The 27,661-nt window shown below is 36.7% G+C and overlaps 1 protein-coding gene across 2 annotated transcripts in view; it reads left to right on the top strand.

Moving 5' to 3' along the window:
- Positions 1-27,661, top strand: part of HDAC9 (histone deacetylase 9) — a 457,947-nt gene that overhangs the window by 25,133 nt on the left and 405,153 nt on the right. For both annotated transcript variants that reach the window (XM_088065227.1, XM_088064938.1), the window contains exon 2: positions 9,723-9,833. In XM_088065227.1, coding sequence (XP_087921353.1) covers positions 9,815-9,833 — 19 coding nt within the window. In that variant the 5' untranslated portion in view covers positions 9,723-9,814. The remainder of the gene's footprint in view (positions 1-9,722; positions 9,834-27,661) is intronic.

Raw genomic sequence — 27,661 nt, 5'->3', positions numbered from 1 at the left:
GAGACTCCTGACCTAAAATTAAGTTGTCGTGAGTTTGCATTTTCCGTGTCTTACTCCTGTGTAATATTTGGTTTTCTGGAAAATTGTCCATCACGTACAAGTCAGAATTACAAACAATCCAAATATACCTGCAGATCTGAAGTTCTCTGCTTTATATTTCTTCAAATATTTGTTTCTCAGATTAATATTTTAAGTGATAAAATTCAGAAACCAGTAAAATACTTTTTTTCCTAAAATGATGTCTCATATCCTAAGTGGCTAAAACTTTCCCAAAATCAGAAATACATGTGTGTATAGAAGAGTACAACAACTTACCTGCAAATAAGGTAACACTTCTACAGCTGTTTGAGAGTGCCTGTGTCACTGAAGTAAAGCATCTGAGACTGGATACTCTTTCTGTAGAGGAGGAAATGGTACACGTGAGAAGGTCATGTTTGAGACCTGTGTTTTGATGTCCACAGAAGTTTACCCATTCAAGGCCATTGAGGCATGCTGTTCCATATTTAACATTTAAAATAAGTTTTGATAACTTTTAAAGGTCAGTTAAATAACAGAGCATTGAATGTCTTATTAAATGGTTTGAATCCTGGATGGGACATCTAGGTCCTAATTTGATGGAAGTAGCAAAAGTGGTTCAGAAGAAACCAAAGAGAGTTTTGTAGCCTCTGTGGAAGGGCCGGAAGGCAGCAGAATGTAACGATTATTCACCTTGAGGTTTATCTGGATTCATCCAAACCAAGTGTCAAAGCAAAGCTTACAGAGACATATTGTGTTCTAAAAGTATGAACTGTTTGTAAATCAGGTGCTCTTGAATATGATTACCCATGCTAATATCTATATGTAAGCATACAATCTAACACAAATATGGATTTTTCAAGGGTATTTTGCTATAACTTCTCTCTAGTCTTTTTGAAGACAGTGGTGATATCCCCAAGTGTTTTTGATCACATCAAAATGATAAGTCATTGCATACTAATGAAGGTTTCAGTGAGGGACAGTATCTCCTTTTTTCTTAAAAATCAGAAAAAAAATTATTGTATTCGAACTATTTTACTGAAGGTAAATTTTGGGGATTCCAAATTAAATTTTTATAATGTCAGAGGAAGTTTATACATGAAGTTGCTCTTCTAAAATTTTATTATATTTTTTCCTTTTAACTTAACCATTACATACTTTCAAGTTTTCTTTAAGAGCTGTAAAGGAAAGCAAGACTGATTCCTTCAGACAGCTATTCAGATCACAGGCCAAGCATCTGAAACTCCCTTTGGAGGCTTTCCCTTCTAGACACGTAGTCTCTTCTTGTTGAGTCTGTCTAAAACAGATGAACTTCCTTAGAGAGGCTGTTAATTCTTGTTGTTTCATGAGAGGTGTTCTGTTATTCTAAATTAGTACAATGATGCAGAAATGCAAAAGTTGTTTTTTGTATGAAGAAAGCTTTGATGTTCTGATACGTTCTAGTTACAAAGTCCCGCTGTGGTAAATATTCAGGTGCTGTGCATCTCAGATTAAATTTAAAACATAAAAAACTAGTTGCTATACTGCCCTTCATCTGAAAAGACCCAGGATAAAAAAGGAACAGGGGAATATTATGTTGCTGTCTCTGGTTCTTTATAGGTAGCTATATGTCAGTTACCACACTGTGCAACAAGGTCAACAATAGCTGGAATACAGTTCAGTTCAAGAAAAAAGAAGGGGGAATGGTTGATAGAAAATTGGTTTTCATCTGGTGAAAAGGCAAACATAAACCAAAGTTGAAGTACTGTGAGCTACATATTACAGGCTCAAAGAGTTTTAGAAGTGTTCTGTTCATGGTCTACTTCTTGTTCCTTTGAATGAACAAGTTTGTAGTTCTAGTGCACTGAACTATGTTGGTTTACCTGAACCCATGGGAAAAGTTATATTCTAATGTAATGTTTACCTATTGAGTTTTTTTGTTCTTGTGCACAGCTATTTATTAAGAATGTGTTGTGTACTGGTTTTTGTTTTTTTTTATATTATTCTTTGTGTTTATGCAGACATAGAATAAATAGTCTGCCTCCTTCTCTCCTTCCCTCTACTGTAACCCACTGTTAATAGTTTCCATCGGTTAAAATTACACTTAATCTCAAGCATTTTTAGAGAAATGGATGTTCTTGGACACACAGCAGGCAGAGGTGTATGCACACCAGGGTTTTTTGTTTTCACATCTCTTGAAAGGGTGGGTTTTGGAATTTTTCATTTCTTTTCTGTTTTAATTACTAGTGACTAACTTACTAATCATGATTGATAATAAATTGTTGGTTATTGAAGTGTGGCCTCCCTGAATTATGCACAGTATGGCTTTATAGTGCAGGGCTCACAGTGCTCAGGTAAGTCTGTACTCCAGCTGTCACTTAACTTTGCCTTTGCTCACCACAGAAGTTCACTTAAAATTTTTCAAAGGTAAATTTAAGAGTTTAGAAAACATTTCTAAACTGAGTGCATGAGTTGTCTGATGGTTTCTTACCAGGAGCTTGGATAATTAGTTTTGATAGTGCTGGGAAGAGAGTCAAAATAAAATAAACTTAGAATTTGTGATTTTCTTCAAAGTAATCTGGACTCTGTAGTTTGTTTTTGTGGCTCACTTTGTCCAGATTTTTGAGAAGTTTTAAGAGACAGATTGTTTCTCCCAGTTGTATTCATGTGGTGAAAGTTTCTCCACGCTCTTGCGCAAGGGGAGAGGGCTGTACCCACTTCCATACAGACCTACAAGGACTGTTCTTTGTGTGTCTTGTGGCAGAATGGCTGAGGCTGGAAAGCATCTCTAGAGATGTTCTGATTCAATCACAGTCAACAAAGCACAGTCAGCTACAGTAGACCAAAGCTATTTTCACTTGGGTTTTGAATATCTCCAAGGGTGGCGATGACATCTGGACAGCCTGTTCCAATGGAAAAGGCTTTGTTTCTTTGTTTGTTTCCTTGTGTGCTTCAGTGAACTCTGAATTTTAAGTTTAATTTTTCCTTATAAGAAGTTGTTTTCATTATCAGTACTGATTAAAATCTGGCATAATTAAAAAAAAATAATCAAAATGCAGACCTAAACAGGTCTGTCTCATATTTTCTTTTTCTGCTATGAAAGCATTGTATAGGCCAGTCCCTCACCTGCTGTGGTATCTGCTACTGCCTGGTTGTACTTGATACAGGGCAAATCTTGTACATTGGCTCTATTTTTGTGAGGGCACATCTGGATGTGCACTCTTTTTAATTCAGACAAGGGCCTGGCATGAAAGAGGAAGACAGAACAACTTAAGCTGCAGTAGAAATATTTCTGCAGCTGTATGGTGAACAAATTCCAAATCCTGATGAGGCTGAAAGAAAAAGAAGTTGCTTGGCTTTTTTTTTTTTAATTTTTATTTAAGCTATATTGTATTTCTAACTGATTTCACTGGGAAGCAGAGCAGAAGCTTCTGCCAATTTGTTGTAACTGGCATAGCAGAAGTCCAGCCAGCAGTTTAGCAGCACATTATTTAATCCTGTTGATTGAGGCCTCGGATTCTTTTTAATGGAAGACATCATCTCATCTTGATTTTTAGAAAACTCATTTGCTTCATCTTTGTAGTAGACAGTCAGTGTAAAAGAGGTTGTTGAAATAGGTGTATGGATTTATTGCTTTCTTAAAAGAGTTTCAGAAAGGAGAATTTATTTTATTGGAAGAAGTCTGAGCCTCTCACAGCTATGTGAGCTGTGTGCTCATAGCATGTGTGAGGTCCAACACTGCTTAATATTGCACATGAGTAATTGCTAAAACATAGTGATTTAACCTTTTGGTCAAAATAAATAGTTGCATGTAAGAAGTATAGCCAAGGATTCTTTACAGATTCTGTAAGTTCTGTTAGGCACTGCATCAAAAATTACTTTGTTGGGGAAATATAAAGAGTATGACAATCCAGTACTTGCTACTGGAGTGGTTCTTTAATACAAAATTTTCAAAGGTATGTACTGCAAAATCAGTACAGACTTTGAAATGTCTTTAAGTAGATACCTAATTAAGATGCCTTAAACCAAACCAGCACAATACCTTATGGTAAAATACTTAATCCTGCACTGAGCTCTGGCTTCTGAAGGCTTTGCTATGGAACCACTAAAATCCCACTGAAGGCAGTTATATACCGCAGTGTCTATTGGACTAGACTTTGGTCTTCAACTGCAAGCAAATCTGCAGTGGATTTGCATATAAAAGTCACTGCATCATTGCATGTGCTGCTAATGTCCCAGTTTTGGTTTAGCTTTCACTTATTCTACATTTTTAAACCAATTATAGCCATTTGCTTTTTGAACTGATGCCTTTAAGTACTTTAAGTACTTAAGTCTTGGAATTCACACCATTCCTTAACAACTTACCACCATATGCCAGCTCACTTCCTAATCAAATTTAGAAGTTTGATACAAGGTTAGAAGGGTTCAGTTTGGCACTCTGGGTTTCATGGGCTTACATGGATGCAGATCACTTCAGTAAAAGTTCATTGTGGTTTGTCTTCCAGTCATTATGTTGTTGTGCATTTATTTTTTATTATTTTATTTTATTATTTTTTTCTAAGATCTATAGCTTGATCTCTCTTTATTCTGATTTTCATTAGATACTGTATGAATACCTATTCAACAATTTTCTTTTGAAGAATATCTTTCATTTAGAAAGATGTGGTTTTTTTTAAACATCATGCTTTTCATATTCTAGCGAGAACAACTATTGTTTTGGTTTTTTTTGTTTTTAAGCTTTCATATTTTTTTTAATTGAGCTTTTTGCTGAACTGTTCATTGGACAACAGAATTTGTACTAATTCTTGCAGCTGTTTTACATGTTTGGTTTTTTAATACATGAGCTGTTAAATGTGAGAAGGGAATATTTCTTTCTTGTGACACTTGAGCACTTGTGACACTTAATGGCCTCCAGCATTTTAATCTCAATTCCAAACAACGATTCTGTTTCTAAGTAACTGAAAGCTATTTTAAAACAATATATGCAGCAGAGAAACAACGAGATGTATTATTAAGGGTGCTGACCTGTCATGTTCAGAATGTAATGAAGCGTATAATTCTATATTTTTATCCACAAAATCTTTCATAATGATTTTCTAGACCCCTTTGCAAATAAAGATATTTTAGGTAAAAAATCCTCCTGGAAGAGAAAGATCTGGAAGGTACCTCCAGGATGTAGTTTTGAAAACTATGGATTAATTTCAGAAGTTCTCATGAAAAATTCATCTTGAGTGCGGGGAAAATAGAAGTAAAAATATATTTTTCATCTGAATTCTGTGGATTTGAATTCATTGCATCCTATCTCAGAAACTCAATTCCCAGAAGAATTTTGAAGTATAGGCACAAGATAGAAAAAATGTAGGCAGTGGGTAGTAGTTTTGGGACAACACAGTGAAAGATGACAGTTTAAAGGGATAGTCTTAACTTGAAATGCTTATTTGTTTTAGAAAATACTGTACCTACAATGTAGTTGTGAGAAACATAAGGTTTGTGGTGGCTGGTGGGCATGAAAACCTACATTCCATCTTGTACTCTTCTTTTGTAGCAATTTCAAAGGTGCATTAGTTGTTGAAGCATATGAGCTATTGAATCTCCTTTGAAGAAAAAGGGGAAGTTTTATGGTTCCTGGGTGAGCAAATGCAAGTCACTAATGTGTAGCATCACCTCCAGTGATACACATGAAAGTAGAACTTAATTTGCTGCATATTGTACTGTAGACTAAAATGCCAGATTAATAATGGGTAAAGGATGAATTATCATTTAGTTAAAATGTAGTAAAAAGAAAAAACCAAACACACCCTTAGAATGTTACTGTTGAAGTAACAGTTGAAGTTGCTGAAGTAAATGTTGAAGTGTAGTACCTTAGGAGGTGCACTTAGACCCCCCTGAATCCTGGAGCCCCTTGCTGTATCTTCAGGAATTGTGTGCTGGTTTTTGTGGGTGGAGAGGGAGAACAAATCTGTCTCCCAATGAGCAAAGCACCCCTCATGAAATGGCCTGTGCTGTTAGTTTTTTAATTTTCAGTGCTAACATTAAAAAATACTTGGCACTGCAGTTCGTAGTGTCTGATTTGCACTATGACATTCCTTCAGAAAAAGAAATGAAGCATGTCAGCTTATCAGTAGAAGTGTATTTGAATGAAAGTGTCTGTGTTTTGAATATAATTCTGTATATGGTGATGTAGAATTTTTTATATTTTAAATGGGAGCTTTGATAATGTGAGCCTTGTATCATATTTACAAGGAGTTGTTAAAACTGAACCTGAACAACAACATTCAGCTTAGTGAAAGCTTTGCATTTACATGAAATATATGGAAATAGGGTATCAGGAAGGATGCCAACTGCCACCTCATTAAATATAAGACTACCAGTACAGTTGAATTTACAAAATTCCTTAACAGAAATCTTTTTATGGAAATCCCAGCAGAACACTTTCTTATACTGGAATTAATCTCACTAGGTTTAACTGCAATGAATATTCAATGCTGATGCTGTCTCTGGTGATCTTGTAAAGGAAAAATTATGTAATCACAGAGCATCTCCAGACCTGTGGAGGTACCTAGTCCATGCCCCTCTTCTAGGCTAGGTGAGCTACAGCAAGTTGCCCAAGACTGTGTACAATCTCTGAAGATGGAAACTCAGAAAACTTGCTGGGCAGCCTATTTCTTAGATGTTTAGCCACAATAACAGGGGAAAAGTACCTTCTAATGTTTTAATGGAATTGGCCATATTTCAGTTTGTGCACATTGCCTCTTCTTCTGTCTCTGGGGATCACTGAGAACAGTCCTGTTCTGTCTTCTTTACTGCCTTTTACCTACCTACTCTGCAATAGAGCTTTCCTTTTCCTCTGATCTTGGGGCTTTTTCTGTTTCTCACTTTTCTCCCTGCCACCCACTCCAGCCTTGGCAGACACATTCATTAGATCCAGCTTCTCCAGCCCATTGAAGTCCCTCTAAATGATAGCAGAACCATCTGCTCTGTCAACCACTCCTTCCAATTTTGAATTGTCCGTAGAATTGCTGAGGTTGTGCTCTGTACCATGAGCCAGGTGCTTAATGAAAAGCAGTACTGGCACCAGCATTGACCCCTGGGGCTCCGCTGAAGGGACTGGCCTCCAGCTGGACTTTGGCCTGCAGATCACAACCCTTAGAGTTTGGCAGCGCAGGCTGTTTGCAGCCACCTTGCTGTCCCCCTTTCCTGTGTTTCAGTTTGTGAGGATGTTCTGGGGAGCAGTGCTGAAAGCTTTTCTTTATTCAAGATAAACAACATTCTCAGCTCTCCCTCCACCTATTTTCTAACTATTTAATTATAGAAAACTATCATGTGGGCCAAGTATGATTTTCCTTCATAAATAAAGCCTGCCTATTTCCCACCACCTTCCTGTCCTTCATGTGCTTTGGGATTGTTTCCAGGATTATATGTCCCATCACCTTCCAAAGCACTGAGTTGAGGTAGAGTGACCTTTGGTTCTCTGTATTCTCCTTGTCCTTCCTGAAGACAGGAGAGATGTTTGCTTTCTTACAGTCTTTTTGTACCTCCCTTGATAGTCATGACCTTTCAAAGCTGTTCTGGGAGTGGCTTTGCAGTGATGCTGTCCAAGTCCCTCAGGACTCGTGGAAGCATCCATTCCATCAGGTTGTATGAACTTATGTATGGCCAGCCTGTTTAAATCTTCCCTAATCTGATTCTTCTCCAAGGGTAAATGTTCCTTGCTCCAGAAGAGCAGGGAAGAGCTATGAAGCAGCTTGTTTCTACAGTTTCAGCACAGCAGGTATCCCTAACCCAGTACAGGATTGGTGGGGCCACTGTTTTGAGTAGGGAGTGTCACTCAAATGGAATATTTGCACTGACAGGAGCGTGCCAGTCACATCTACTGTCCTCTCCGTCTCACATGCACAATTATCCCAATTATTAGTAATTATTTGGGGGGAAAAAAGTGAAGGTTTTCTTTGTGAGGAGAAAGCTTACCCATTTGAAAGTGCAGTTGGAACTGACCACGTGTTCTCCGCTCAAATGTTTACTTAGATGGGAGGTCTATACGAAGCAAACTTAGACAAAATTATAGTTTCAGTTATAGGTATTATACATGAATTTCAAATATTAGAGTATTGCCAAATCCTAATGCCCAGAATTTTCCTAACACTCAAAAAGACTACGGTTACTTTAAATGTATGCTGAAAATTTACTCAAGTTCACAGTTATGCATCAGTATCCATTTTCGACTCTCTGAGAGAAAACACATCATCCCAGCTGAGGCTGGATACTGAATAAATGAATGTTGGATTCATTGGAAAATATTTTTTCATGATCTGTGTAGATGCAAAGATGATAATGAGCTCAGTGAAATTAAGTAGAATCTTAGAACTGCTGAATTGCATATTGGTTGTACTTTATTGATAAATCTTAGAGCTATATGCCTGCTGCAGCCAAAGTAGGGATCTGCCCAAATGCACATTTTGGATAGAGCTTAACAGTAGAGTCTGTTCAGTTTTATAGCAGTTCCATCTGATATTTGATGAATTTTGATGCATGAAGCAAACAAGGGAAAGTAATTAGGATTTTCATGAAGTATCATGAATTTTGGTTTTACATGTGCTGTCTGCTGGAGTGTTGGTTGTGTTCAAATATCATGCCTATTTGAGAAGTATATGTCCAGCTTGTTTTGGGGGGCATAAAAGCAGAAGTTACTTATCTAAATGTGTGATTTTCCATTCTTGAATGATAATGATGCTAAACTTAAATGATTATACTTGGTTAAAATGTAATTTACTATCTCAAATTTGGCTGAGCTCAGCTTGAAACTAAATGTGCAGTTGGTAGTTTAAAAAAAGTGACAAAAGCTGCTAAAATATTCAGCACTAAGAATATCTTTGACTACTTAGATACTTCAGGAGCAGTGGCTGAATAGGATAGTCACAGTCGTAATGCACTACAACCTTCTCTCTCATTATGCTGTTTATATCATGCTTGAATGAAAAGATATTTTAGTTCCCTGAAAGCCTCTATAGCTTTCAACTTTCAGCAGATGGGAGTATTAGAGGAACGTTTTTGCCTCTGCTTCTGTATTGGACTGAGAATGCCACAGGACAGTGAAAGGATTTCAGCCAAGTTGCAGAACCTTCCTTGCCCTGCCCTCGAGCAGCCCACGCCAGCAGCAGCTCTCTTTGTGGTGTCAGAGATGTCATTAGCTTGTCATGGGAGATCCTTCAGCTATGCTAATTATTTCAACAAGTTCTATTCATGAGCTGTTCAGACACTGGAGCTTTAGGAAGTAGTAGCTATTCCAGAAAGACTTTTGAATGCAGATCAGTTTATGCACATTCATGTTTCCATGCTGACTGCAGTAAAACTGAGAGTTGGCCACTCCTTAGACATAAGGATGTAATCCAGATATTTGTACCTCATGTCTTCTGTATCATATAAATAATCACAGAGGAGAGAGAAAGTTCATCCTTTACTTTTTGGTGTTGTTATGTGACTATAGATGGGCTGTAATGCAAATTGCTGCTGCTCTGAAGGTTTAAGATTTCTGAATTTTAGTCTTGTTTTCAGTGGTCTTCAGCTCTTGAATTTGCAGAAAAAAAGTACACTATAGAAAGAACCTTTGGGGTGAGAAATTTCAAATGTTCTTCTGTTTAAGTGTGTTTGACATAATTGTATTATTTTAAAAATATTTTGTTGTCAGCAAATAGTCAAAGGTGTTTTTTTTTCTTCTTTATTTTACTCAGATTCACCCCACTTCCAGAAGATTCTCAAAATCTGAACAACTTCTGTCACAGTTTGCTTTACACTTTAACAGGATACCATTCCATTAAGAACAATGAGCTCCACAACACCAGGTCAGTTTGTTTATATTTGTATCTCACTCCTGTGCTTTCTTAGGAAATATATAATTCTTTGTATTGATGAAATGAATTTGGCAAATGACTGATATGCAACACTTCTTATAAAACAGGACAATGGCTGTATAGGCAAAGAAGACAATTTTGGGGTACCTTATCACAGTTGAATTTTAAAGCCAGTATAATACTACAGTACATCTAAAATATGCTTTTTGTTTTTTAAAGAAACTGATTCATCATGCTCTGACATCAATAGGCATTTTGTAATGTTTTAGTACTTAATATGTGTAATTAGACATTAATTTATTTTCTGCTTTTGCATAAATGCTTCTTTTAAAGAAAGACTTCTTATCCTTTTCCTATTCTGTTATTTTTCTGTTTAGCTCCAAAGTCATCTTTGCCCTTAATAGGCATTCTTTGCAGAGCTTCCTGCTTTAAATATGTGTAATTAACAATGGTCTCTGAGCCTGCTTTATCCAATGCCTGCAAAATGAGTCACTGAACTGCAGGTTCACTTGATAGAAAGCGAACTATCAGTAGCTGTTCAAACTTCCAAGAAAACAGAATGCTGCATATGGAACATGCCTTGACTTCAGTTCTTTTGAGGAGCGAGAGTCCCCAATTCAAATCTCTGCAACGTCCCATATGGTTCACACTTTGTTCACCCACACTTGAAGTATCTATTCCTAGTGCTGTTGGTAAAATAACCCTTTACAGGTGGCTTATTTTATGACTGCTTTGGTTTTGTGCAAACAGCCTATAAAAGCATCAGGGAAAACACTGTAATGCTTCGTGAGCTGTATTTATCTGTACATGCCCTATTGCATAGAAATTTAATTCAGTGAACATTTTTTGAGAATTGTTGATTGCAGTATTAAAAACTGGCAATAGTTTTTACATCAAATGGAATCAGGCATAGCTGGGTTTCTGACCTGGCCTCTTTTTCTTACAGTGCAATTTGGTGCATGCAGTGAATTATCCCTACAGAGCACAACAGGGCATTCAGCGGAAAGGCACATCTTTATCTAGATCACAGTGGTGCTTAATAGGAAATAATCTTGTACTTTCCTAAACTTACAGTTCAAATGCCAAGATACTCCAGCTGATTTGGTATCTTTCTAACGTTTTTTCTTTTGTGTTAGTTGCAGTCTATGGAAAGAGCCAAAAATTAAATTGGCTCTCACAAAAAGAAAGTAAATTTTCCACTACTCTTATTGGTATGAAGAAAGAAGATGGCAAACATGAGTACATATTTATTGTGTGTTTCTGCAGGCTACATCTAATGCAACAAAGGAGAAACATTCAGTATAATCAGATTACTTGTGAAGGTATTTAGATACTTCAGGAACATCACTTTTGGTAGGAGTTAGGTGCCTGAATATCTTCAAATCTACTCCTTGGTGTCCCCCATCATTAGAGTTTGCCTCTGAAAACTCTGAGTTGCTTCACCAACCATTTCAATACACCTCTGTGGCATGTACAGAAATGCAGTATTCAAGGGCAGTGTCAGCCTTGGGATCCTCATTTTTCTTTCCCTCAGTGAAACAGCAGTGAGGCAGGATTTATTTGGATTTTAAGCATCCTGCTTAAAGTTAATGCCGTGAACTGGAGGAGGATGAGTGTCCCCATGTGGCATCTCTTCTGTCCCCCAGGTGGGTGAGGCTGAGATGTGTTTTGTGCAGTGCTTTGTCACCTTTTGGAAATCAGTGAAATTTCTGGTTTCAGTGCAGTCCCTGTAATAGACTGGTAGGGAACAGAGTGTTAGGAGAAGCCTGCAATTTCTCTGAGCAGTTAACATTAGATTGGAATTTTTTAGAAGATAAACATCGTTAAATTTTCTTATTGCATCCATAGTAACTGAGTTCCCCTTTTCCAGTCCTCTTCAAGTGTGCATGTTTTTTCATACATGGCCAATGTCTTTGTCCCATTGCAATTGTTGTTGCTACTTTTCCTTTCTCGTGGAGTTTGTTTTTTATGATGGTTAACCTTATGAGATGAAGAGATGGAAGGGCAGTTCTATCCAACTTAAAAGGTCCCTTCCAACAGAAACTATTTTATGACTCCATGATTCCAATGATTCAGCTTCCAACTTAGGTCTAAAATATGTATCAGGTTGTGATTGTTTCACTTGTAAGATGCTCCAGTAGTTACACGTGTCCCTAGTATTCCAAAAGAAAAATTAATGAATCACTGGTGACACGACCAGCTTCTTCCTGTGATGGTGAGCCTGTGGTAGGTAGTTCTTGTATTTATGGCTTGTAATTTAAATGGCAAAAGTCTGAGTGTTCAGTAGTGTTAGAGATGGGGGTTTTGTGCTTTTTCTTTTTTATTCCTGATAGTCTTGAATTTCTTCAGGTTGCTATATTCTGTTACATCCAGTGGTTAGGGCAGTTTGAAATAATTTTTAAGCAGGGAGCTTTAAGAACATACAGTATACAGACAGTATTTCTAACCCTTTTTTTTTCCTATGGTGTAACACCAGGACGCTATCTCATTTGAATACCAATCTGTGTGTCTTGTACATAAGACCTGTGAAAATCTTCATAATATATGGTAAATGTTGATATTTTGGGTCATGGTTGTAAGTTTCAACAAAATTGTGAATGTACTTTTTTTTTTACAATATAGCTAGCGCACATATATATAGCTTGTGTATGTACATTCATACATGCTGTTTACACAGAATATAAATATATTAAAAAAAAAGAGAGAAGAAAAAGCAAGAGGCAAACTGGTAAAGCAGTACTACTCTGCAGATGAATGGTATAGGCCAACCCACTTCATGGATGGCTTTTTCTGTCAATGAAAAATTCTGAAATGCTTTAGAAAGGATTATGTGCATGATGATAAATTTCTGTACTTTTATGATGGGATGTGTTAAGTGAAAAAAAAATAAAATTATTTCTTTAGAATTGCTTTCCCTTCAAAACTAAATTGTCTGAAAGCCCATTGAAAGACCTCATGTGGAACAAGCAAAAATTATGTTTTATTCAACCATTATCTGAGGAACCTCTTTGGATAGAGTTTGTTTGTAAAACCAATGCACATGAGTATTTCCTTATATTGTATGATGCAATGAATGTGGGGCCTCCAGCATAGCAACATCTACTTGCAGCAACTCTGTAGCCTATTAAATTGATCCCGGCACTTTGAACCTTCAGGGACCAGGCTCTTGCTAATCTATAAAGCTGTTTGGTGAATGCTGAATCTCAACAGGGAAAGATGCTGATGTTTGCTTTGCTTGTTATGAATTGTGAGATCATTAAGGAAATGTTTACATTCTGTAGCCATTGCATGTTCTGAACTGATTAAAAAGTGCATAACTGCATAAAAAGCGTTGGTCAGAAAAAGAAAATATTTATTTCACAGAATTACAGAATTGTTAGGGTTGGAAGTGACCTCTGGAGATAACCATTCAAATCCCTCTGCCAAGGCAGGGTCACCTTGAGCAGGTGACACAGGAACGAGTCCAGCTGGGTTTTGAATGTCTCCAGAGGGAGAGACCCCATGACCTCCCTGGGCAGCCTGTTCCAGTGCTCTGCCATCCTCAACACGAAGAATTTCTTCCTCATGTTGAGGTGGAACTTCTTGTGTTTTAGTTCATGACCTTTGCTTGCTGTCCTGTAGGTGGGCACCGCTAAAGAGTCCGATTCCAATCTCTTGGAATTTGTCTTTAAGATACTTCTACGCTTTAATGAGATCTCCTCCCAGTCTTCTCTTCTCTGGACTAAACTGGCCCACCACCTGCCCTTACAGAGAATAGCTAGCATCAAGTTTTGAGAGAGTGATACTTCTTAATAAACAGAGTGGGAGAGAAAGGAGCCGTATGCTAAATTCTGCCAGCTACTACTTTTGGATCACTTTTCTGTCAACTTGAATTTCTTTGATAGGCATTTGTTTGTTCCTCATGAGAAATAGCTTGTTTTTCCTCACTGCAAAGCTGACTCCCCCTGTTTCCTTGTTCTGCTTTTCTCTGCATTTTTATAAATAATTTTCCTCATATTAGTAAAGACTAAATATAGAAAAAGTTCCAAAATGCAATTTTCACTACTGTTTTAAAATTAAAATGCATTGAAGTTTTATGTTGCAGTCTGGTAAACATCTCTTCATGAGAAGTAAATGCTGTGAACAGATGAATATTTTGATGAATAATCATGTATCTTACTTTAAAATGTATTTTGTCAGCTTTTTGGTAAAAAGATATAAGAGAACTTCAAGTCCAAAACAAAGAAGTAAATTAAATACCAGAAGGCTAAAACCTTCTCACATAGGTCTGTTTTGGAAGGTGTTTAAGTTCCATTAAAGTTAAATGCATGGATCTTTTTCAGATTTCTGACTGTAGACCGAAGGAATCAAATACATTTGTTCCTTGTGATGACTTTGTAATGAATTTTCCTTATATTAAAAAAGAACTGCATCACAGGCTGGATTATATATATATAGAGAATTCACTGAATATGGCTCAATAAAATTCAGGATTAATAGGTATGTTACCTATATCTATATCTCTATATATGACAGAGTACTGCATCCCTTTAAGATCTCAAAAAGGAAAAAAAAAAAATCTACAAGTTCAGCCTTAATATAATGTGTGTAAAAGAAGGATTTTTGTCTCACAGCACTTTCTGCTCTTTTTAACTCTTAATGCAAAGCATGACTGAGATGTGCAGCTCAGATTTTGACCTCTTGAATCTCCTTACAGAACTCCAAAATAGCTTCAGTCTGACATAAGTCTTAAGTTTGCCCTTATGAAATGTAAAAGATGTTGCTGTTCAGAGACTCCCTCTGTATTTTTCTCATAATAATTTAAGCCTGACATCTTCATCTAGGTATTTCTAGGTAAAATCCCATCAAGCTTGAATGAAAAATTTAGATTCAAAATGTGTTCTGCCACTGGGGATTTCAAGTACAAGTCTACCAAATAATGAATAAAATGCTGTGTGCATGCATTAGATAAGAAAGCATCATCTTGTTCACTTGCTATAATTAAAGTTTGTAAATACATTGAGCTACTTAGTATGCTTTTTTTCTTCCTCTTAGAAGTAATTTGCACCATTTACAATGAAAATTGATAATTAAAGCATTAAGGTGTCACGGTTCTACTCTTGTTTGTGCTTTCATACTTGGACATATTCATGAAGTTCTATTATTTTGTATGCTAATTCTTTGGATTTTAAGTGAATAATAAGTGAATAAATAGTGACAACAACTAGACAGTGGGTTGTGGGATCAGTTACGACTTTCAGCAGGTTCAGGTTAACTGAAAAAAAAAAAAGAAGAAAAGTATTTTTGGTATAACTTTGCACTACTTTAAGATGATACATGCATACAAACTTTAACTGGTACATACATACATAGAAGATTCCTGTCTCTTCAAACAGATACTGTGCTTGACAATTAGAGCTATATTGCTGTTTTCTTTCTGGAGTCAGTTGTTAATGTTGTCTGCTGAATGATTTTTGACTGGAAATTTGTCTTTCAAAATAACTATTTTGTTGGTCTGTGTAGCCAAAGCACAGGTCTGACTTTTTGTGCATTAGTACCTTAAAAGATAAATTAGTTTTCTGGAAATAAATCTTGAAATGTTTATAAAGCTTGTAAAGATTCTTCAGAGTGGCTTTTTTAAATTAGAGGTGAAAACTTTTTCTCATTTTAAGTAATTTATCCTCAGTGCTCACTTAGAACATGTGCCTCTAGAAATAGCCATCAAATTTATTGTCCGGTGACGAAACCCAATATTCCACTGTCCTGTCTGCTGATTAGTTCATTAAACTAAGGTGGCACAGTTATACTTTCACTGGAGTCTAGTGAACTTTAAATAGGTAAATGTATATGTTTATATTTTGAGGGACCTTAGAAAAGCAAATCACAAGATTGCATTCTCTGTTGAGAGTGAAGATAAGGTGGCTTGTAACAGTGTTGATAACTAACCATTGAAATATGCTGGAAAATAGTGGAGAGGCTGATTCCTCATGTGGCTCATCATTACAGACTATGAATCCCAACAGCCACCTAGAAGTTGCTTTGATTGCCACTAAGTGCATAACAAAATTTTCATGTGTTTTTACTGAACAGAGGTCTGCTATCACTCTAAGTCAATCCAAGCTCAGAAGTTTGGATTCCAGTCTTACAGGAAATGTTAAATCAACTCTGCTTTTATTACTTTACTGTCTGTAATCCTGAAGTCATTGTGCTTGCTGGAAGCTTACACAATGGGAGCATACCACGTTGCCTCATAAAAGCTTTCCTTTACTTGGAGCAAACTCTTTAGCATAACTTGTAAAGCCTTGCCTAAGCATAGGAATTTTCTCTAGGAACAAAAATGGTGTGTAATTCTAAATTGGGTCAGAATCTGAAGCTCAGCTAAAGAGATGTCCCTTCCCCATCTCATTTTAGCAGTTGACATGTGTCTTCCTGTCTTCTAATTCCATAGGGTCCAAGGCCTAGATTTTTGTATTATTGGAGGGAGGAGGGGATCACTTCCACCTCTGAACTTTCTATCTAGGCAGCTGGACTGTCATGCATACAGAGTATGCCTTAGACTGTGCCAAGTATAAGAAACCCGAATTCCTTAGTGAGTGAGACGAGTTCTAGATAAGTGCATCTACTTTTGTTGTTCCTTTAAAATTGGTATTGTTTGTTTGTTTTTGTGGTTTTTTTGTTTGTTTACTTCTCTCCCTCTCCCCAGCATCTGAATTCCATTTTTAGTCTTGTCATACCAAATAATCTGCTTGTTCTTCTATGGATGATACTTGCTTTAATGTACTGCTGTCTAGCATGTTGTTTAAGGAGGGTGGCATGGGGGGGAATGTTAAGGGTTTTGTGTTTTCAAGAATTAATATAGCTCAAAAGCTATAAAAAAGTTTTGCCTCTCCAGGTGGTTCATTGCTGTAGTCCATTTGGCAGGTCAGTTGGTTTTCCTAATTCATGTCTCTGTCAATTCTCACATTTCCATGTGGACAATTGCTGTTGCAGTATCCAGATAAAGAAGAGCAACAAAAATCTTTTTACAGTGTCATTATTAGCAGGGCTCTTTATATCTGAAAACACAAGTCGTGTGGAAGATGTTTGTGCTTCCTGCTTTGCTGCAAGCTTACCTCCTGAGTGGTTTGGCTCCTCAGATAACTCTTTCACTTCAATCACTTACTATGTGATGTGGTGTCAAGCCTCGTTTTGCTGTGTGTTTGTCTCCATGGGAGGAGAAGACAGGACAGTGTCACCTCAAGGACAGGTGAGCCAGTGGGGCTGCATGGTTCAGAGAGCCACCAGGGAGGGAGAGGTTACATTTTGAGAAGTTTTTTTCAGTGCCAGTGCCTGAATAAGCAACTCTCACTCTTCTCATTGACTGCTCAGATGTCCCAGGTATACTTATTTGTGTGGCCACAGGATGAAATGGATTAAGGAACTAATCCAGGCTCTGCTGTTCCCAAAAGTAAGGGTTGTTTTTAGCCTGGATTGGTTCCTCATTGAGGTTTACTACATAGCCACACAATGATCTTGGCAAAGTTAGGAAGGAAGAGGGAAGACAAAAAGTACGTTTAACTCATGTCCTACATTGGAAAGAAAGCATCATGAGTCATCCTTGAACAAGAGAATCATGGTCAGCCTCCATAACTGTGGGACTGCTTAACCATAGGTAAAGCTGGAGAGAGGTACTAAGGACTTCTTCATACTTCTTCACTTTACTGGTCGTTTCTCATTCATGGATTTTCAGAATTAGCCTGTTCTGTCCATGCAGAATTTGGAGGCTCAGTGAACATTTTTGTAGCTGAATGAAAGGACCAACAAAGTCACATCATCAGTCAAATCATACAACATACCACTTTTAGAGTGGTAGTTCAGTATCTGGCTGCCAGACATCCTTTCATATTCATTAAGACATATGCAGTGCAAAGTTAGGAATATATGAAATGTGCTTTGTTGAAAGATTTAATATTTACCTATATGAATTTATAACACCTACAGTTTTGTAAGGCTGTGTTTCTAAAATGTTGCATTATACAGGTAGTTAGATTAAACTACATGAATAGAAAGTTTTTGTTTCTTCATTTATTAGGTTAGCTGTATGAATATTGGTTATATTGAATACCCTGAAAAAGGCATGTTTGCCAACTTTTAGTGTTTTCACACCCACATACCACCTCCTAATTTTGTCTCTGGCAGATGTGTTTCTGCAGAATGTTTCTGCAGTGATAATTATAACACTTACAACAGGTAATTTGCAGATTTGGTAACTCACAAAAGGCAAGACTATTTTGTTGTACCTTAATTTTGAAGCTGGTAGCAATTTCAGAACGTCATTACAAAATCTAAAATGTTAGAGGGTATGGAATATCTTAATCTAGAAATTAAGCACTGCTTTGTAGCATTTAGCAAATGAATATCTAAAGGGAGCTCAAGGTATGGTTTGAACTGGGGAGGGGTGTGTGTCATGCTTTACTTCAGATGATGTTGTGCACGTTGAGGGTGAACCCAAGCCCTGCTGAACCAGTGAAACTCATGGTGTGAACCTGCCTCAGGGCTTTTTAAATTTTTTTTTAAATTATCATATCCAAGAAGACAAGATGATTTTCAGTTTTAAAAGCTAACATCACAATAAGTTCCACAGTCTCCCTTGATGACCTGTTTCCATGCGTGATTTAGAAAAATACATAATATATTATGTATTTGTATTTCTGCTAGCTAAGTCTATTTCTGTTTTGTGCAATGTAAAGCATTGCACTTTAGGTATGCAAGATTTGTAAACTCTGATAATTTCTTTTGAAAGTTTAATGAGGCCTGAAACAGATTAACACAAAAGATGTTGTTTTGGACCAGCATTCTCTGCAGGGGAGGATTTTGATATCATCTAATACCTAGAATTTTTTTTTTATTATTTTTTTTTTGGTTCTTTTAATAATGACAAAGCTGAGCAGCTGTCAGGGGTCCTGAGGTAAAACCTAATTTTTGTGATGACTGTAATTCTAAGGGCTGTGATATGGAGTGCTTATGTTGTCAACCTCAATGCCTGTTCCAGAGGGGAGTCTCCTTCAGGTAATGACCTCTGGCTGGAAATTCTGACAGAATGGAAGGCAACCTCAGATGGTTTGACAAAACTCCCATTAGTTAAACAGAAGATATTTTGAGTTCAGAATTTCTGGTTTAACATTTTGTCAGTTTCTGCCAACGCAAAGCTATTTTAGGATTCCTGAATTCCTGGCTAAAGTTCCCTTTGTTATCAATTGTAGTTAACAGCTGACCTGAGACATGAGGACTAGTGACCTCTGTGACCCTATTTTGTCCTCTAACTTATTCAATGTTCTTCTCATAGGATATCATTCGTTAGTTGTTCTTTCCAGTCTTCTGTTAACTCAGTTGTAAAAATCTGTTACTTTAACCTTTCTTCATAGATAAAATTTTTAAATCTCTCCATCTTTTTTTTTCTTAGATTCTTAAGTTGCCACGTGGGAATGAAAGGAAAGTTTCTGTTCCATAAAAGTAAAATTGTGCAAGTGCTTATTGTTTATTTATCTCTCATTGCTTTGTAACCCTCAATTTGCAGATAATATCATTCTCAATTGTCTGGATTATGGATTAATAAGGGTTTGTACCCCTCAGTGCTTGACTGCAGGACATTGCCATGATGTGAGTAATGGAGATGACAACTCCTTGCACATGGCTTCCTCTTTGTACTGCTCTTTAAGGCTGCATATGTTCTTTACAAAAATTTAGAGACTTTTCAAAATTAATGTTCATGTAATTTATTTACACAAGTTTCATGTTGTCTGTATTCTTGATTTTTCCTGTGTTGGAAAATGGAAAGTGATCTGACCTGAGTGAGAAATTCACAATGGACTACTGATATGGGGCATGGTAGGGCAAAAAAAGGTTTTCTGTAAGTATAGAGGCAATGAGGTGTTGTGTGTGCTCTGTGTTGTGTGACTCACATCACTTGTATTATAAAAGCATTTACTCTGTGTTTTAAAACAGTACTATTTTGAGGCAGTACCCTGCAATAAAGGCCAGTGCACAATACACAAATTTTAGTCTTCATGAAGAAAGCAGACATCAGATATCTTTCACAATTCCCCCTAGGGTGCTTGCAGCTGTTTCTCTAGCCTTGAAGTATATCTTTAGTGACTCAAAGTGAACGCAGCTCATTTAGATATCCCCAACTCAGCTTTCAGTAGTTGCTGTGGGTGCAAAGAGCACTCTTTTATATTGCTCAAAAGCTGCCTCAGATCCTGATGAATATCTTTTTTTCTCTATTGAAGCGTTCAGCAGTTGCCCTAGACGATTTTTTTGTGGACAAATTCACGAGTACGTGTAAGCTAAGTCAGGAAAATCCTGAAATAGTCACTGAGTACTTTGTCTTTTCTGTTCAGCTATTTTTAAAGAGTAGAAGAAGACAGAGGAACTTAAAACATGGTGCTTCTGCATGAAATACTGCATCACCTTTCCCATGTGTTATTTCTGTGACTTCATAAATGTTTTATCTCTTCAGTCTGATATATTAGAATATACCTTTTGCACCATGTTATTGGGTAAATTTGAGAGGTCTACTTGCCTTTTCTCACGAAACATACAAGAAAGCTTGTTCCTTTGTGCACTTCTTATGCCATTACCGTCCAAGGAATCTATGCTGGATGACAAATAATGTTTTGATTTCAAATAGCTGATCAGTAGTGCCTATAGACTTGTGGAGGTGCCAGTCATTTCTCTGGCAGGGAGACTAAAACTGCAGTGGCTGTCTTTGAGGTGCAGACCCCAAAAGTACATTGGAATTTAATAATATAGTCCTTTCAGTAAGAAACTCCACAGCCAGGCAACTGAAAAATGAAACAAACCCAGCATTGGTATGCAGAGGATTTGGAAGAAAGACAGTGACACAGGGCTTGAAAGCAGCATTGAGAAGGGAAAGTGAGATAACGTGGAGATGTTAAGAGCCATGGAGGGGGAAAGCACTGGACTTAGATTAAAAGAATATGGAACAAGAATGTAAGAGAAAAGGTATACAGAGAAGACATATGTAGAAACCTAAGAACATAAGAGAATAAGTGTGTCTAAAGTGTTAGTGAGGAAAAGAAATTTTCTGAAAGAACTTCCTGGGGAAATAGCCTCCCTTCCTCTTGGCACTGGTCCTCAGTGTCACAAGGGAACTGGGACTAGCTTCTGTTGTGCTCTGCATGCCTAGATGCTGAAATGGAGATTTGTTTCAAAGTTGACTAAGATTTTACAGATAGTCTGTACTTTATGGTGCTGGAAACATTCCCACTGGTAGGTTTCTAAGGTGTTTAGCTGGCACTAGTTTCAAAGTTGGTTGTATTAGTGATGTAGCACAGTGGATGTGGACTAGAAGAGCAAATTCCTTTAATTGCATGCTGAAAGGAAATCTGGATTACTTTTGGTGTGTTTTGTATTTTCTTACCTCTGGAAGTGTTTCTGGCAGAAGTAAAATTTTACATTTGAATTTCACATTCAGGATTAATGGTATAACTTTTGGTATAACTGCCCAGAAGCAAATTCTAGGAGCATACCCTCTTGCAGAGTGCCAGCAGGTCCCTTAGACAACTCACACTGCCTGGTGCAGCTGCCTGCTTTGGTTGGGGAGGGCAAGGGGTCAGAGATGGAGGATGTCACATGTACATAGTGGTCTATGCAATACAGTAAGTTGCAAGCTCATGCAAAATGGAATTAATATTATAAAACTGAGAATGAATTGGCTTTAGGTTACCTGTATTTGACTTCATTATATCTGTTTATTTGTCTTAACCTCCCTTCGCTTCCCAGTTATGATGTTGCAATTCAGTTATACCATGGAAGGAAAAAATAAGAGACCTTAAATATAATCACAGAACATATTCTACATTTAACCTTTCTGGTGCATGTGTTTAAAATCCTTTTGAAAGGGGGGTTTAATGGTACAAGAATAATCTGATATTTTCCAGTAGAAAATCAGGTATAAACTGTGTGCATGTGTGTTTATCTGTAAAAAACAGGAATATGATAATGCTTCCTGGACTTGCAGCATTCACTGTTCTGACATTTTTAGGGCTTTAGCAGCAGATTTCAGTCATTCTGAATTGTAAATTGATAATTAGTCCACGTTAAAAAAGGAAAAAAAAAAGAGATTTTTCTGGTGAGGGGTTGGGTATGGCACCCAATGTTACTTGAGAAGTAAATCATCCTGTTGTCCATCACTGTCTTCTTCCTGCTGTTCCAGCTCTCTGCAGTCCTGTAAAGAGGCAGGAGGTGCACAAAGTCTCTTTAGTTAGAACACATGATGTTTTATTAAACCATCCATCTATGTTGCGCAGCGACTGTGCCACAAGAATCGCACAAAGCTTTTCTTAACTGTAGGCGGTTGTTCATTTATTAATGTAAACACCATGTGCCTTGGATGTGCGAGCACTAAAAATAAAATTGCAGAGTTAAAAATAGATCTCTGGGAGTACTGAGATGCTGCTTAATCAGAACCAGCTGCAAGCTGTCTAGAAAATGTAAGTTACATGGAGCCAGATGGCTTTTGCCCTTTTTGCTTTAGATAGCATGCAATTTGGGTAACTGCAGCTACAGTAATATATTTTCCCAGTCTAACTGTTTGATAAACATATTTATTTTGAAGAGACACTTCCAATTACAGAGCCAGTAAAATGTTAATTTATTTTAATATTTCTCCATGTGGGTAAGCCAAAGGCAGGTTACATAATAATAAACTCAAAGTTATGCACAATTACTGCTCACAGCTGTATGCAGCAGTAGCTGGATTATGACTATGCATCTTTGTACAAGAAAGCTCTTATTCTGGGAACAGTCCCACTGAAAGCAAGGGAAGAAGGATATAAATTAAATTATTAGTGATCAGTGGGAGTTGTGTGAGGTAAGTTTGCAGGAGTAAGACATTGCAGAAAGTACAGGAAGTGTGTCAGAATGTTACCTGGCAAGTGCACATCAAACAACAGTCCGTATGATTTCAGGAAGGGTTCCTTGCATACTTGCTTAACTGATAGTATTAAAACCAAAGCCTCTTCTGAGGCTTGGCAGTTTCCACAGTTCTCCAGCCTGTTGTTAGGGTCCTGTGTTCAGACTACATTTAGGTATCTCAGTGACTAGTCTAGGAAGTGGGAAAGTGAAGCTCAAGTCTACTTCCTTTGATTTAGAACCACTTGGAGGTGGGGGATTATGCTTTGATTGGGAGGCTTAAAGGCAAATACCTCAAACTGCAGGATCATCTTGAACTCTGTATTTGAGGTCCACTGGTCTGCATCAGGGGGAAAGTAGTGTGAAATTGCAGACTCTCTGACCACTGTAGCCATGTGCATATAAATTGCTGGTCAGTCCCATTCATACATAGCTGGGCTGGTGTTAGGATTACAGGAAAACCTGGGGGAAGCAGGTGGATCTAGCCTCTCTTAGGAATTATTGTAACAAAAGCCAAGCCAGACAAACCTGAGAAGAAAGTGACCAGCTTGCATCCTTATTAAGCAAGGATGTCATATGAAGATGGTTGTGCAGAAGATCCAGAAAATGAGTCTTGGTTTAAGCAAAGGCTTTTGAAAGATGAGATTTATTAAGGTGCCTGTTTTGCAGGCAGATGATACAAATTACTTGCAGTTTGCATAAAGTAGTCACATAGAGTGATTAAATCTCTCCACATCCTTCTCCCATCGGTGTTTTACATTTTCTGTGATAAATGGATTTAGTTACAATCTTGATGTTCCTTTGATATTCTAGCTTTTTTTAAATTTATTTAATCTTAGCACTATTAGCTGTAATTAAATGAATAATTGAATTTTCTGAATGAAATGCCTTTTTCTCTGTAATGTTTTCATTCTATCCAATAAAGATTTTTTTCTTTCTCTGCTTCATCCAATCTCCCAGAATTCTTCAACTTCAATGTCTTTTATGCAAATTGTCATCCTCTTACAAATCTAAGCCTCCCATAAGAAATCACACAAAAATTCCAACCTGTTTCTGAAGGTAGCTCTAGCTGCCTGAACTAGCTTAGTGGTGGGTTGGTAAGATGTGTTTGTTTTATTTTCCTAAATGCTTATATTTAAATATATTTACAATGCAAATCTGTCTGAAATTGGTAGTGTGTCATTCTCTCCTCGACTTTAATTCTTTTGCACCTGTCATACCCATGAGTCATAAGATTTTTTTTTTTAGCTGCAAGAAGTAGTTTAATCAGTTTTTTGTGGCCTGTAAATTTTTTATACTAATTGATGCCAAGCAGAGTTCTAGGTTACAATGTTTTTTGGAGGCATTTCATTATGAAATTAACTTTTAAAAGTTCTTTGAAAATGCAATTATTGACTTTTAAAAAAAATTGCTCTTGTTTGGTCTGTTTGATTATTGGCTGAACCTACTAGAAATTTAAGAACTTGCAAATCTGTCCTTGCCTGAGCATGATTGCAGGTTCAATTTACAAGTGGTTCTTAAAATAGTAACACTTAGAGTCAGTTTCTAAGATGTTTTAGGCTGAAATCAAATTATAAGAATTTACTAGTTTTTGACAGCAGTAGTGATAAAGCTGTGCAGATGAATTTTTAAGTAGCTGTATACATGACATTCAGTCTTAAATTGATGAGTCCTGGATTTAGATCATCCCAGCTGTAGGAAAAGCTCTGTGATGATCTGATTGTTCCAGGCTTTATCACTTAAATATTTTGTCACTGACCTAAAAGTGGCTGCTACTCTATTTGCCTTGGGATAATTATGACCCACTCCTAAACAGGAGAAGAAGAGGGGAAGGGGAAGTAAGATCGCCCGAGCCCCTTGGCTAAGGCTTCAGTGTTTCCTTTGTTAAGAATCTGGTAGAAGAGAGAATGCATTGCTTATCTCCTATTTTCCTCCCTTTCACACTTATCTGTTGAGGAGATTAGGATTAGACACAGAATTAGGTTTATGTTGGTTGTGCTGTTCAGCAGATCTGAATGGGTATAAGCAATGATGTATGTTGTAGCAGTGAAGATGTTTGCAGTACTTAATGGGAGGTAGTTACTTTTAAGGGAAGGAACAGCAGGCAGTCATGCTTTTCACCAAATTTAGAGCAAATAATTGACTTCTGAATTTGGTGAATGTGCTCCATCTTCTAAAATTCCAAGCAATTTCCTTTACAAATGCCTCATGAAATATCTAAATATTTCACTTAAATGGCATCACAAGGAAGAATTTTTCAGTCCAATATTTTTTAGCACAGGACACTTTCCACTAGACCGGAGCCCTATCCAAACTGGCCTTGAACACTTCGAAGGATGGAGTATCCACACTCCTCTGGGCAACCTGTTCCAGCACCTCACCACCCTCTCAGTAAATAATTTCTTCTTAATAGCTAATCTAAACCTGTCCTCTTTTGTTTTAAGCCATTAACTCTTGTGCTATCACTGCAGGCCCTTTCCGAAGATTGCTGTCAGCAGTTTAAATATTAGGGTTTTGCTAATCTGGTACATTTTGACTGGAATATCCTCAGTCAAATACCTTTAGAAGCATTTGCAGGAGCAGCCCAACATGCACCCAGTTAGGGGATGGAAACCATGAAAGATCATGTCTGGTATACAGTGCAGAACAGGCTACTAGGATGTAGTGTTACCCTTCCTTGCCAAGCAGAACCTTCTGTTCCTCCTTTACTTCTTGCTGTTCATAGCCTGAGAGTCATTGCAAGCCAGGTAATCTTGGTCTATCTTGGTCTTCTCTGTAAAAGATGGATGATTTTAAAATATCTTACTATCTGCTTGAATTTGTACATGAAATTAAATGAACATATAATTATTAATTTATTATTAATTATTATTTATTATTATTACTAATTTAAGATTGTTTTATGCCTACATATAAATAAGGGTTGAACACTGAAGACAGCAGATGACTACAGGTTTTACATAATTCACCCTTTATTTTTAGATTTTAATAGTAAAAACCTTTGTTTTCCTGGAAAATGCTGAATTTCCTATATAAAAATAAACTTTCTTAAATGTTTCATTCTGGAAATGCTGGTTTATTAAGCCAGTTTCTAGCTTGGTTGGAAATCTTCCTCTGTGATTGCTTTTAGTATTAGTCTAAAAGTAGATCCTTGTCCTCATTTTAACATTGCTAAAAGAAGAGGGAAATTGACTTACTAAAGGAAAAAAATTCCAAATTTAATAATTTAAATGCAAATGTCACCTTTGAAATAAAGATTGAGCAGGAAAAAATATAGCTATAATAAAAGCTTACACTTATTATAGAGGGTCTTGCATACATTATGGGATGTGCTCTTAAGTCTACCCAGTTTTTTCTGCATGATAGCATTTCCAGGGGCTTTGGGTTGGTTTACATAAGGACAGGCAAAAAATTAATATACACTAACCAGATTTGAAGCAGATTCATCAAATTGCATTAAATCCTTGTTCAGAATGCTTTTAAAATTAGCTTCCTTAATTTAATTTATATTAAGTTTTTTTGGAGGTGACTTAAACGGTATGGAATCCTGAGTGCGTATCAATAATGGGGTCGAACTAGTTTAATAATGCTTTTTTAAAATTAAGTCTGGATTGTTTTCAAGTGTTTTGATATTCCTTTGAATTCCTACTTCATTTTGAAGATGAAATGTCTAGAATTGCTTTTATACATGGGTATTTTGTTGGTTGGGTTGGTTGGGCTTTTTTGATTGTTTTCAACTGACAGTGTTATTGTAAGCAAAGCCATAATTTTTAGATTTAAAGTATGTTGGTATTTGTAAGCAAGAGGACCCATTATATCTGTTCATAGTTAGTGACCAGGAGACAGATGATATGAGAATCTCAGGCTAGTTCTTGGAAAAGTGCTGAGCTTTTTATTCCATCTGGTAATATATTCCCTCCTGTGCAATGTATCTTTTGAAGTGTACTGTTATCTGCTTTTTTCTAGCTTTTCTTGCAACCTTTAAAGTGATGTTTCCCTTTTTGTGTTTGAAAGGATGTTGATCTTACGGCAGAATTTGCTGAGTGATTTCGATATAATTTGTCACAAAAAAAAAAAAAAAATTAAGAAAAGAAGAAATAGATCTGTGAGGTTCAGTAAATGAAACTATTTTAATATTACTTAGGGTGGATGGATAGCTATTAATTACTCTCCAAAATAATTAATGTTGGAATAAATTCTTAATGTAATCAGAGTTTTCCTCAAATATGTATCTTTAAGCCAAAAAAAATATAAATTCTCCATACTTGTTAAATAGTATTACATTTTTTTAAATAAGGACATACCACAAAAAATAAGTGTGGGCTTTTTATTTGTTACCTCTGTTCCCTCTGAGAATCAAGATATTATGATTATGATGGAAGATGAAAGTGTCATCTCTTTACTGCTGTTTTCTATATATGCTAAATAATTTAATTTTCAGCAATTTTATTTTGATATTTTTATATTTGTTTTGTAGCTAAATTCATTAACTGTGATGGTCTGTGTGAACATATTAATTCTGTGTGTACTAAAAGCAGTAGCTTTTAGTTCTATGTCTGCTTCTGAGTGCTCTTCCACTCCCTGTATATCTCTATAAAACTTAACATACTTGAATAAATGATTGTTGCCACTTCTCTTGTCAGACAAAAATAAAATGTCTGATGCATCTGACAGACCTTTTTTCTTTTTTTACATAAAATATCTCTGTGAGGAAAGAGAAAGGGGCAAAAGGAGGGTGCATGAAAGCTCGCACAGCTGTAGCACGTACAAGGTCTTCTCGGTCCCAAGTAACACTGAGATATACCTGTGGCTCTCATCTTCCTTATATCATCAATATTATATAATTTTATTTTTTTAAAATAAAAAATATAGTATAGTTGGCTTGTTGATGAAAAAGTTGTAATATTTTCCTTGATTTTCTGATA

Source organism: Pseudopodoces humilis, chromosome 1 (genome assembly GCF_049639895.1).
Source record: "Pseudopodoces humilis isolate 2021_Gansu_Grassland_sample_001 chromosome 1, ASM4963989v1, whole genome shotgun sequence".
Taxonomy (NCBI): Eukaryota; Metazoa; Chordata; class Aves; order Passeriformes; family Paridae; genus Pseudopodoces; species Pseudopodoces humilis.
Note: the sequence above shows the minus strand (reverse complement) of the source record. Positions and strands in the feature narration are given on the sequence as shown.